Here is a 12500-nt window from a genome sequence, read left to right as displayed (position 1 = left end):
TCATAAAGTTCTCCCGTGGTGTTCACAAAGAATAGGAGCGCTGAGCTGAGCTCAATCATTGATGGAGTACTCGCATTAAGTATCCTACCAATACTGCAATTTAGAAAGAGTCTGTTAGAAGTAAAAGTCCGGAATTCAAAATTTACTTCAATAAAAGTAAAACATTATTGGCATCAATATATACTTAAAGTACCAAAAGTAAAAGTACTCATTATGTCCCATTCCATAAGTTTTCAAATGTACAATGCTCACAATGCGTTGCATTTGTAGATCTGCTATTTTCAAATGGGTGAAATGTATATACTGTAGGGCTGAAGTGGGTAATGTAGGTTTTGTAATCTAATTATTGTAGTGGAGTTAAAGTACAATATTTGCCTCTGAGGTGTAGTGGAGTAGAAGTAAAAGCACCGACAATCGGAAATACTCCAGTACAGTAAAGAAAAACACCTCAAAATGAATTCAGTACAGTACTTACACACTGTAACTCCAACTGGTTTTAATTCATTAAATTCATTCAGTACAGTACTTACACACTGCAACTCCAACTGGTTTTAATTCATTAAATTCATTCAGTACAGTACTTACACACTGCAACTCCAACTGGTTTTAATTCATTAAATTCATTCAGTACAGTACTTACACACTGCAACTCCAACTGGTGTTTGGGTTCAGTGCTCCTGTTCTAAGGTACTTTAAGCATACGGGCCCACATGTCCGATGACGTTGCTCCGACCGGCTTGTCCCACTTTCCTCTTCCCCTCGCTCCTCTCTCTCTCTGTCTATTTGTGACCTGTGCCCATATTCATCATAGTCTCAGAGGAAATCGGTCCTAGCAGGCCCAAAATCTTCTGCACATTTGGTCCTACTTTTAGCCATAGGAGCAAAAGAGTGTCATACACTTTATTAACCTAGGAAACTAATCTGGTCTCCAGCAGGATTTAGGAGAGCTGGAGATTTCTTGTTGTGAACATGTGTTCCTGGTTATTTTTTAGGCATGTGTCAGCCTGTTGAGGTGTGTTCCCTCACTTCTCTTAGCCTGGCTTGGCCAGCCTCATAGCGGGGATTCACTGAAGATTCCATATGCGGGGAAGAATCTTCAGTGAATCCCCGCTATGAGGCTGGCCAAGCCAGGCTACACTTCTCTGGCTATGTTTAGGCATTAGGTTATGTTTTACGTATATGGTTTAATTTGCCTTAGTAATATTAAATAAATTTAGATTTATTGATCACTTTTGGTAATAGATTTTCATACGTATACACACATACTGTATAAGTGGTGCTATTGTCTGTATTTAACACGAAGCCTGCCAGAAACATAGTAACCGTACATAAGCTTTAGTCTAGCAGCCCACCAGAACCGTAGGCTACGTTTTCTAGGCTTTATATTCTTTAATCCATGTTTTGATCGGATCGCATCGGTAGCTCTCTCCCGTTTGTGTGACAGTGGACACAGCCATTTTAAAATGCACGTGCATCCACTTGCGCTCTTGTGTGCTCTATCTCCAAAACGGTAAAAACAAGGTTTTTCAACGGCCGACAGTGGGCGCTGTGATACTCGCAGACGGGTTTTTTCTGCACCGAGCGAGAGAACAACAACCGGTCAAGACACCACAGTCATCGTAACATCCGGTTACGGATATTTGGCTCTTCAAAATAAGGGTTGAAAGGGGAAAAACCTTGGCAATGCGCAATAAATAGATTAATTAATCCTGGCGGGGAATGGGGTCCTATACTGTAGGGGTGTGCTGAAATATCAATATGGCGATATATATCGATACGTCCTCCCGCGATAAATAATCGATATTGATTATTAAAATATCGATATCGGGGGAAAAAAACCCCTTTTTCTTTTTGGGAATTTGAAATGTTGTTCATAATGAAGTGATGAACAACATGTTTAGAAAAGGAGGAAATGACAGCTAAAATAAAGCAAATCCCACTCAGATTCCACAGCAACCAGAAGTACTGAATTACTGGATGGTGATTTGTCCAAAGTCTCCAAACAGCTTTGTGGGAATACAAAATGCTGCATTTTTTTCAGTTCCAAGTATTTTGTAGTTGCAGATATCGTGATATATCGTTGATGAAATTTCATACAATATATCGATATATCGCAAATATCACAATATATCGAATATCGTGATATTATCGTTATCGAGGGCCTAATATCACGATATATATCGTATCGTGAGGAACCCATATCGTCCCACCCCTACTATACTGTACTTTTTAAATGTGCCCAATCCATAACCCCCTTCCTACAATTTTGGTGTTCACTATTTTTTTAGTGCTAGACCTAGGAGTGATTCTGAGATGCTTGATAAATAAGGACCCTGCATGTTCTCGCCCCACCTCTGTAGGATTGGAGATTGATAAAAATTACAATGTCGCTGAGGCTTGTCTGTCTGTCTGTCTGTCTGTCTGTCTGTCTCCAGGACCTGAGTGCACTGGCCAAGGAGCTCCGAGAGCTGAGAGTGGATGAGAGCAGTAGACCTCCAGTCAAGGTACACAGAAATGAGCGCACGCACGCACGCACGCGCACACGTATCTCAAATAATTGCATTTAGGCTACTACGTAATATTTGTGACAGGCCTATGTGTGTGACGACTCTTTACACGCATCAGGTGACAGAGTTGCTACTGTATGTGTTATGGTGTGACATACTGTATCTTTCTGACATTTTTGAAAATAAAAATTAATAAAAGAAGGGGACGATAGCTAAGAATCACTTCTTTCCACCACAGTTAACCACTTAAACCCTATATACTGCGTTGACTATGGGCTTACCCAGGGGTGTGTACTTTGTCCTGTCCATTTTCAACTTACACCTAATCTCTCCTCACCGAAAATCAAAAAAAAGCTTGCATGGCGGAGAAAAAATAAAGAAGTCTACAAGCTTGCAGCGTGACACCTTGTGAGGTTGTAGATCGGCTATTTCGGCCCGAATTCCCACCTATTATTATGACGTACCCAGAATAGGGACACTGTGTGGTTAAGAGTGTTTTTCGAAGTGACATCTGACAATAAAACTGGCGATATGCACACGCACATTTAGCATTACCCACGACAGGATATTGATGATGACAAAGATTATTCATTTCTTCCCTCGTCTGTTTGTCTCTCGTGCCCCGTGGCTCCCCAGACGTTGCAGTGTGCTAATGCAAATTTTCAGGGATGTAACATTTGCTCTGATGTCTTTCTGTCGTGATGAAGGTGACAGACTACTCCTCCTCCAGCGAGTCGGAGAGCAGCGACGAGGACGGCGAGACAGTGGGGAATGATGGGACGGTGGCTGTCAGTGACATCCCACGCGTCATGTAAGATGCCTGGTTAATTTCCATCCGTTTATTGCTATTTCTCTCTCCGTCTTTCCGCATTGCCATCATTCTATCTGTATTCCTGTTTGTCAATCTGTCATTGATGCTTTCTGTTTCTAGATTTAGATACCCCCCCCCCCCCCTCTCTCTCTCTCTCTCTCTCTCTCTCTCTCTCGATACATTTATTTTGGTAAAAACTTCTAAAACTGAAGTTGTCTAGATGTGTCATGACTCATGAGGACATTTCCAATGCCAGTGAGTCAGTATAGTTTTGTCAGAGTTGTCATGTAAATGATCGGGTTTCCTTTCCTTTGTGCATGTGTGTGTGTGCGTGCATGTGTGTGTGTGTGTGTGTGTGTGTTGCAGGCCGGCAGTGCAGGGTAGTGTGGAGTCGTATGGAGGGCTGACAGAGGATCCTCTCGGAGACTCCTACAATAGCTCCAAAGACAGCACTCTGGTGATGAGAGAGGTAAGGAGCACACACACACACACACACACACACACACACACACACACACACACACACACACACACACACACACACACACACACACACACACACACACACACACTATCTGAAATACTTCTGTATGTCTTTCTTTCTCTCTTTCCATCTCAGACAGAAGAGAGGAGGCGAGGGGGACACGCGGAGAGCAATGGGATTGGTAACCATGGTAACCATGGTAACCTGCCTGACCTGGTGCAGCAGAGTAACTCCCCATCAGCCACGCCCACTACGGCCCTGCAGGAGCTGAGTGACATGGCTGAGGTTGGACATGCAGAAACACACGCACACGACGTAATATAATTCAAAATGTGAAACTTTCATATATTCTAGATTCATTGTGCATAAAGTATTTTTTTTAAATCGAAAAATGTCGACCATCTGAAAAGTATATTAATGTATGCAGTCAATACTTGGTCTGGGCTACTTTTGAACAAATTATTTTATCAATGGGGCGTGGCATGGAGGTGATGTGGCACATCACCTCCAGTTTTAAGCTCATTTGTATTGTTGAATCTGGTGTCTCACACCTTCCTCTTGACAATAAAACCTAGATTCTCTGTGTGGTTCAGGTCATGCCAGTTGACTGGTCAGTTAAGCACAGTAATACCATGGTCAGTACACCTATTACTAGTAGTGTTGGCTCTGGGGGCAGGTGCTGGAAAAAGGAAAATAAGCATCTCCATAAAGCTTGTCAACGTACTGAAGCACAAACAGCTGTAAAATATCATAATAGATGGTTGTGTTGACACTGGACTTGATAAAACACAGTGATGATTTGGGGCCATGTTATCTGCATGGTGTTGGTCCACTGACAGTGAAGACTTCACACTGGAAGTCAACCGCAGCCATCTACCCACAATACATAGTTTGGCTCCATATTTATTTTAATCTTGATAACCTACATGAGCCAGATTGGTTTCGATATATTTTCAGTTAGCACGCACGCACGCACGCACGCACGCACGCACGCACGCACGCACGCACGCAGCGTGTGTGTGTGTGTGTGCACACACACACAGTGAAACTGGGACTTTGGGGAGTGAAACACGCACGCACGCACGCATGATTTGGTTTCGATATATTTTCAGTTAACACACACACACACACACACACACACACACACACACACACACACACACACACAGTGAAACTGGGACTGTTTCCTGTCTCACAGTTTGGTGTGGGTGGGTCCAAGGCTTCCTTCACTCCTTTCGCCGATCCACGCATCTATCAAACGAACGAAGATGACGATGATGATGAGACCTCAGCAGCAGGTGAACTACACTGTAAGTAAACCAATCACATGTTGATCTCTTTCGCATTACCGTCAACCGTAAGAGTTTTATGAATAACCTACATACAGTACAGTATCTCTAACTCGGCTCATAGCCGTGTAATATATTTGGCAATAATCTCTTGTATCCAAGCAATTTATTTTCATAATTATAAAGCTAAATGAGCGTTGCGCATGGTACATGCACAGAGCATGTTCAATGAGGAAACTGGGTGCAGTTGATGCTGGCCAACTATTGGTCAGTCTCAGCTCCATGCTTCTATTCTCAACCAATCACATACTTTCTTCATAATAGAGTACCCTATTTAAATGGGGAATTGCATTGCTCATTTATATTCATTAATAAATATTTAATCCATTCACAAGTTGTCTTGACTGGACTTTGCTATCTGTACATTGTGTGGAAAGAAAACTTATAGTTATAGTTCTGTGTGATATCATTTTTGATTTAGTTTCTACTGATTTTATTAAATCATCAGACAATAATTGTTATTTTTACTCTAGCCATGTTTGCCAATGAGCTAATGAGGCAGGAACAGGCCAGACTAAACGAGGCCAGAAAGATCTCCGTGGTCAACGTAAACCCCACTAACATCAGGCCCCACAGTGACACGCCGGAGATCCGCAAGTACAAGAAGCGCTTCAACTCTGAGATCCTCTGTGCCGCGCTCTGGGGTGAGTGGCAGAGAAATGTTTTTGACCAGTGCTTCTCTCTGAGATCCTCTGTGCCGCGCTCTGGGGTGAGAGGCAGAGACATGTTTTTGACCAGTGCTTCTCAACCTTTTCTGAATTAGGGCCCACTTAAAAAATACAGTATGTTGAAATCAACATACTGTATTTTAAGTTGCTATTCATTGGTATCACAAGGACATTATTTTCTTCAAACTTTTAAAGAAATTACACCATGGGCTCTAACGTATGCCATGCCTTACCCACCAGCATTAACCACAATCAGTGAATTATGCATTTAGGAGCTTCCACTATCCGTAAATGGTATCTTGCGGCCACACTACCCACTATACATTATGCTGACACCTTTATTTGCGGGTGGAGGTGTATCTGTAGGCTTGTTGATGAGCTTTCCCTACATTTGCTATCTTGCACACACAGGTTTAGAACAACGGAAAGCGCCTCCTCAAACCACCCGCAATACGAATTCCGTTTGATAAAAGAATGTGCTCCTGAGTGAGTCCTCCAAAACCTATACTATCAAAGACAATCTTAGTATTTCTGAATTATTTTGCGGCCCACTTGTAATACCCTCGTGGCCTACCAGTGGACGCCGGCCCACAGGATGAAAACCATTGGTTTAAATGTTTTTTGGACTTTTATTTTGCTTGTGTAAACAAAATGTCAACAAGGTGTGTGTGTGTGTGTGTGTGTGTGTGTGTGTGTGTGTGTGTGTGTGTGTGTGTGTGCGTGTGTGTGTGCGTGTGTGTGTGTGTGTGTGTGTGTGTGTGTGTGTGTGTGTGTGTGTGTGTGTGTGTGTGTGTGTGTGTGTGTGTGTGTGTGTGTGTGTGTGTGTGTGTGTGTGTGTGTGTGTGTGTGTGTGTGTACAGGTGTGAACCTATTGGTGGGAACAGAGAACGGTCTGATGCTGCTAGACCGCAGCGGTCAGGGCAAGGTCTACAACCTGATCACCAGGAGACGCTTCCTGCAGATGGACGTGTTGGAAGGCCTTAATGTGCTGGTTACTATATCAGGTTAGCTTAACACTCAGTCCACACACACTCACTCGTTTAGTTTTTCTTCGGTCAGTCTTGCACTGAAGAGTACCGCAGAACCCAGTCAGCACTTCCTACTTCACTTTTAAACTATCATTATCCATTGGTGGAAAAAGTACTACATTTTTGCCAGGTGCTTGAAAAGTGCCTGGACTACATTTGCACCCATCACTACTGACGACCGCAAAGACGACTTTAGTGGTGAATTTAGTGATGACCTAGTCATGATTGGCTGCCTCCTACCGATCTTACTAGTGACCTATCATGGTTGGCTGCCTCTTAAGCCAATGATAGTCTGAACGACATAAAAACCCATACTCTGACCAGAAGCTAATGTTATGAGCTAACTAGCTAGAGTAGAGGACAACCATAAAAAAACACAGTGAGTAAACCAACAGAAGAACGTTGGAAACGAATGAAAACGGGCGTTACAAGAGCTTGTTGCACCTGGCAGTTATGACTGAGTCATTCTTGTTTTTACTGAAGTAAAAGTATCAATACTGCAATGTAGAAATACTCTGTTACAAGTAAAAGTCCAGAATTCAAAAATTACTTGCGTAAAAGTACAAAAGTATTGGTGTCAAAATGTAGTTAAAAGTACCAAAAGTAGAAAATACTCTTTTATGCAGAAGGTCTCGTTTCTCAAGTTTTAAAATGTATAAAATGTCTAAGAACCTTTTGAAAATAGCAGATCTACAAAGCTCACACTAGGTCGCATCGCGTGAGCTTTTCAATTGGCCAGACTGTATATATGTATGTATAATAATCAAAATCTACACAGTAACTAGTAACACATCTTTTTTTCAAATAAATGTAGTGGCATAAAAGTACACTATTTGCATCCGAGATGTAGTGGAGTAGAATCTAATGTGTAAATGTAGTTACTTTACGTGTGTGTGTGTGTGTGTGTGTGTGTGTGTGTGTGTGTGTGTGTGTGTGTGTGTGTGTGTGTGTGTGTGTGTGTGTGTGTGTGTGTGTGTGTGTGTGTGTGTGTGTGTGTGTGTGTGTGTGTGTGTGTGTGTGTGTGTGTGTGTGTGTGTGTGTGTGTGTGTGTGTGTGTGTGTGTGTGTGTGTGTGTGTGTGTGTGTGTGTGTGCGCGCGCCGTCTCCTCAGGGAAGAAGAACAAGCTGCGTGTTTACTACCTGTCCTGGCTGAGGAACAGGATATTGCACAATGACCCGGAAGTAGAAAAGAAACAGGGTTGGATCACAGTGGGGGAGCTGGAGGGCTGCGTGCATTATAAAGTCGGTAAGGCCCTGTGTCTGTGTGTGTGTGTGTGCACGCATGTGTACTTGTAGTGCATATTTGTCTGTCTGTCTGTCATTGAACCATTTTATACCTGTGTTTCCAGTGAAGTATGAGAGGATCAAATTCCTAGTGATTGCCCTGAAGAACTCAGTGGAAATCTATGCCTGGGCTCCCAAACCCTACCACAAGTTTATGGCCTTCAAGGTATGACACACACACGCACGCACGCACGTGGACACGCATGTTAGCCAGTCCTTTCTAACATGCCTCAGGTCTAATCATTGATTGTGTTTGATCAATTAAATTTGTCTCTCTGCCATTGCCATCCTGCCTCTGCATGTCTCCAGGGTCTATTGGTATTTCCTTGTACCGGCTTAATTACTAACGGTGACACAGTTTGTCAGTCTGAAGCTCCCAGACTCTGGGATGCCCTTCCTCGGGTCTTGAGAGCTGCAGCCTCTGTAGACGTTTCTGAGAACCATCTAAAAACATTCAGGGCCCGATTCACTAAGCTGTACACCCATATGTTGGGTGTAAAGGAATTTTCCAAACTTCCCACGCTAGTAGTCTGATTCAGTAAAAAAAAAAATGCCAGTGAATTTTGCAGAATCTTTGCTCTTTCTCAAGTGTGCTTGGATGCAGAGTGCAGACTTACATGGGTCATTAGAATGCCTATTCTAGACTACTAACATGGGAAGTTTGGAAAATTAATTTACACCCAAAATATGGGTGTGCTGTTTTGTTTTGAGATTAATTTGTGTTTTTGTTGTTTTTACCCATTTAAATGATTGATGCTGTGCTTTCTTTCTGTTCAAATAAATGATAACATTCAAATAAAATGTACTTACTTAGTCATCTTATCACCCCCCCCTCCACTTCTTTCTCTCACTTTCACCCAAATATCTCTCTGTCTCTGTCTCTGTCTCTGTCTCTGTCTCTGTCTCTGTCTCTGTCTCTGTCTCTGTCTCTGTCTCTGTCTCTGTCTCTGTCTCTGTCTCTGTCTCTGTCTCTCTCTCTGTCTCTCTCTCTCTCTCTCTCTCACACACTGTCTGTCTGTTGGTCAGTCGTTCACTGAGCTCCAGCACCGACCCCAACTGGTTGACCTGACGGTGGAGGAGGGTCAGAGGTTAAAGGTCATATACGGCTCAAGCGTGGGCTTCCATGTAATCGACGTGGACTCTGGCAACCCCTACGACATTTATATCCCTTCCCACGTAAGTGTGTGTGTGTGTGTGTGTGCGTGTGCGTGTGCGTGTGCGTGCGTGCGTGCGCACGAGTGCAAAGGTTTGTGTATCAGTAGTATGCATTGTTCTTTTGTAGCCTCTGTATATAGAGTAGGCCCTTCGCTCTCTGGTCTTTATGCAGACGGTGACGTAAATTAATAATTTGTAGGAGTGTGTACAGTATGTGCATATTTGTTGCCCCCCCTGTTGACGACCATGACAAGAGCATGATTTATGATGGTAAGATCTAGCCTGGCTAATAAGCCAGACTCAAATCACACTGTCGTGGTATTTGAGTCTGGAGATGCTGTGTATGGATCTTGTTTCCTGGGGGGCGGGTTCAAACATTTTCTCTTTGACGCAATTGGTCAGAGCTACTGTCAGTCAAAGGTCTCAAGCATTGAACGTCACTGTACCAAAGCCCGCCCATATTGCATACCGTGTCCCGATTGGCCACACCAGTTCTCTGGTGTAGGAAATGGGCGTACAATTGAGCCTCTCCAGACCGTAATCCGCCGGCAGGCAATTTCTTTTTGCCAACGGCTGATTCGGTCTGGCTTATTAGCCAGGCTAGGTAAGATCATCCACCTCACTGTCATTTAGTCGCTGTCAAGTGGAAACCTCATGTCCAAAACCGGTACTTTCCAGGAAATGGAACGAACATTTTCTGAAATATTGAAACCAGCAGATCTACAAGCTCTGGTTACTTTTAGCTTGATACTCTTGTATGACAGAAAAACATTAGAAAAGTTGAACTTTGGAGATATAAAGTTTCTGCCTGACAGCAACCATATGTAGGTGTTCTTCCAATACAGTGTAGATGAACAATTAATTGTATGCCATCTTTTATGTCATTACTGTATGCCCAGTTTGGAAATATAAAATGATAGTTCAGCATTATAGAGGAGGCAGAGGGGATCAAAGCATAGTTAATACCCGCTATAAAAGTGTTCAGTTGCTCAGCCAATGACTCGGATGACCTGCTATTTATTAAGGCGTATGATATTTAATTTTCCCTATTACGCCATCAATCATTTCACGGAGAGTAGATGCTGCTTTCAAGTAGTGGATATCTCATTTAGAATCGGAACACTTCATTTGCTGCCACTGTGCTACTGTACTGGCTACATTGATTTCCGTCCCGTTTGCCAATCTGGGCCTTTGCTGAGGTCAGTATTGAGTCAAATGGTCCCCCCACGTGCATTACTTTAATGCCCTTCTTGTTATGCTGCATGGCAATTATTATTTGTTTTACATTTTACACGGAGTAGTGAATGCTCACATTCCTTTTGTACTGTAGGCATTATGATTTTTACATTTGTAATGTTTTTGGATCTATACAGTTGGAGGCCATCGATATTGTCCTTTTCTTTTTGCTGAGGTTTGCGTGATCTGCGCAAAAGGACAGTTAACCCATTTTGGGCGGGAACCCCTTTTGGTGTTTTAAACATTATGTTATAATTTAGCTATTGAAAAATAGCAGATCTACAAGCTCATAGCGCGCGCTACGAGCTTGTAGGTCTGCTATTTTTGAAAAATCGTGAAAATATTTATTTCAGAAAACTGGAGGATTTAGAAGGATTTTTTTTAAATTTTGAGGTCAGGCCTAAATGGGTCAAATGATAAGGGACAATATCGGTGGCACCCAACTGTATATCTGTTGCTGTCGGGCAGAAACCTCATATGTCCATATTCCAGCGTATTATGTGTTGTTGTAAATTAATGCCGTGCTGCTTCATCATACAAGAGCGTCGCACAAAAGTAGTGAAAACAGCAGATATACAAGCACACTATGCCTCGCAATGTGTGTAGATCGGATATTTTCACAAATGTAAATTGTTTTTAGAATAATATTTTAAAAAGTAACGGGTTTGGACTTTTCCGCCCGGCAGCAACGGTATCATGAATGCTCTTCAGCGTGTGATGATTGTTTTACTGTGTACCTCCTGTTTCTGTTTTCTCTCCCTCTCACTCCTCCTGTCTTCCAATCTGCCCGGCAGATGAAGGTGACATCCTGCCATCCGTCCCTAATCCTTTAGGCTAGATCAATAGATGCTTTGATAGAAAAAAACATAGATGGAACCACAGTAGAGCTAGACTTAGAGGTGTCTGTGGAAGATACAATTCATTACAGTACGGATGTGTGGATAACGTAACCCAAAGATCTATTTAGCAGAATTAATTCATCTTACTCGCCAGAGACTTCACAAGGCATGAATCATGTTTGATGTGCCAGGCAGCATCAGAACGTCTTTTGAATGAATGGAAAAACCTTGAATACTTTGCGAGACAATTGCTAACTCTCATGATAAGCTGGAAATATACACTCAGACAAAAAAAGAATACTGTATAATTGAAAGAAAATGTCAAATCGACCAGATTTCAAACCAAACACTCAACAAGCCGCTCATACAACACTTGTCGAAATTGCCTCTTAGCTTGAATGTTCTAAAGTGGTCACTCGATGCGACGATTCCTCTGCTTTTGGTTTTGAGACCGTAGTGGCAACACCCTCAAACATTCACAACAGTCAATTTGTTATCATTCCAAAAGGGCACATGCCCCCTCTCTAAGCGATGCCATCTTGTCCTGTCCTCCCAAGTGGTGTTGCTAGGTTACGGTGCTGACATGTACAGTTGCTCGCAAAGTGGCTGAGGTACACTTTGACAGTCATTCTGTGTTGAAGGTCAATAGAGGGCCTCAGCCACTTGACAACTAGCTTCACACGCACTCGTTTCCATTCCACATTCGGTAAGAAGAATGTGCAAAATATTCTGTCTAACGGGTACATAGGTTGAAGTGCTTGTTCTAAAATTTGGACATTGTTTTCTGACACACAATAGACCTGCATACATTATACACAAACTGCATACATAATTACATATAGTGGCCTCGCTGCTGCTGCTGCTGCTGCTGCAGCGAGCCCACAATAAGAAATGACTTCACACCCGTGTGAACTGTGAAGTGAGGGGTGCTAATATAACTCATGTTGATTAGGTGATGTAATGGTGATATAAAACAAACGGTGCCAACACAAACATTAAACGCCATTAACAATAAAGAGACAATATGACGTAATGAGTTACATTATGACGTAAATGTACCCTTCATTGTCAATGGCGTTTACAAAACAAACATTGAACTAAAGACAACCATTAAACCTGTGTATAGGAGGGGCTAGCACC

General features: G+C 42.6%; 1 protein-coding gene across 5 annotated transcripts in view; it reads left to right on the top strand.

The window, feature by feature from the left end:
- The window catches only part of tnika (TRAF2 and NCK interacting kinase a), a 112204-nt gene that overhangs the window by 93252 nt on the left and 6452 nt on the right, over positions 1-12500 (top strand). For all 5 annotated transcript variants that reach the window (XM_079528913.1, XM_079528914.1, XM_079528912.1 and 2 more), the window contains 10 exons: positions 2436-2504; positions 3215-3318; positions 3685-3787; positions 3938-4087; positions 5001-5112; positions 5625-5795; positions 6680-6823; positions 7958-8092; positions 8196-8296; positions 9157-9306. In XM_079528913.1, coding sequence (XP_079385039.1) covers positions 2436-2504; positions 3215-3318; positions 3685-3787; positions 3938-4087; positions 5001-5112; positions 5625-5795; positions 6680-6823; positions 7958-8092; positions 8196-8296; positions 9157-9306 — 1239 coding nt within the window. The remainder of the gene's footprint in view (positions 1-2435; positions 2505-3214; positions 3319-3684; positions 3788-3937; positions 4088-5000; positions 5113-5624; positions 5796-6679; positions 6824-7957; positions 8093-8195; positions 8297-9156; positions 9307-12500) is intronic.

This window comes from Electrona antarctica (genome assembly GCF_951216825.1).
Source record: "Electrona antarctica genome assembly, chromosome: 18".
Classification (NCBI taxonomy): domain Eukaryota; kingdom Metazoa; phylum Chordata; class Actinopteri; order Myctophiformes; family Myctophidae; genus Electrona; species Electrona antarctica.
This window is presented reverse-complemented; position numbering and strand designations above follow the sequence as displayed.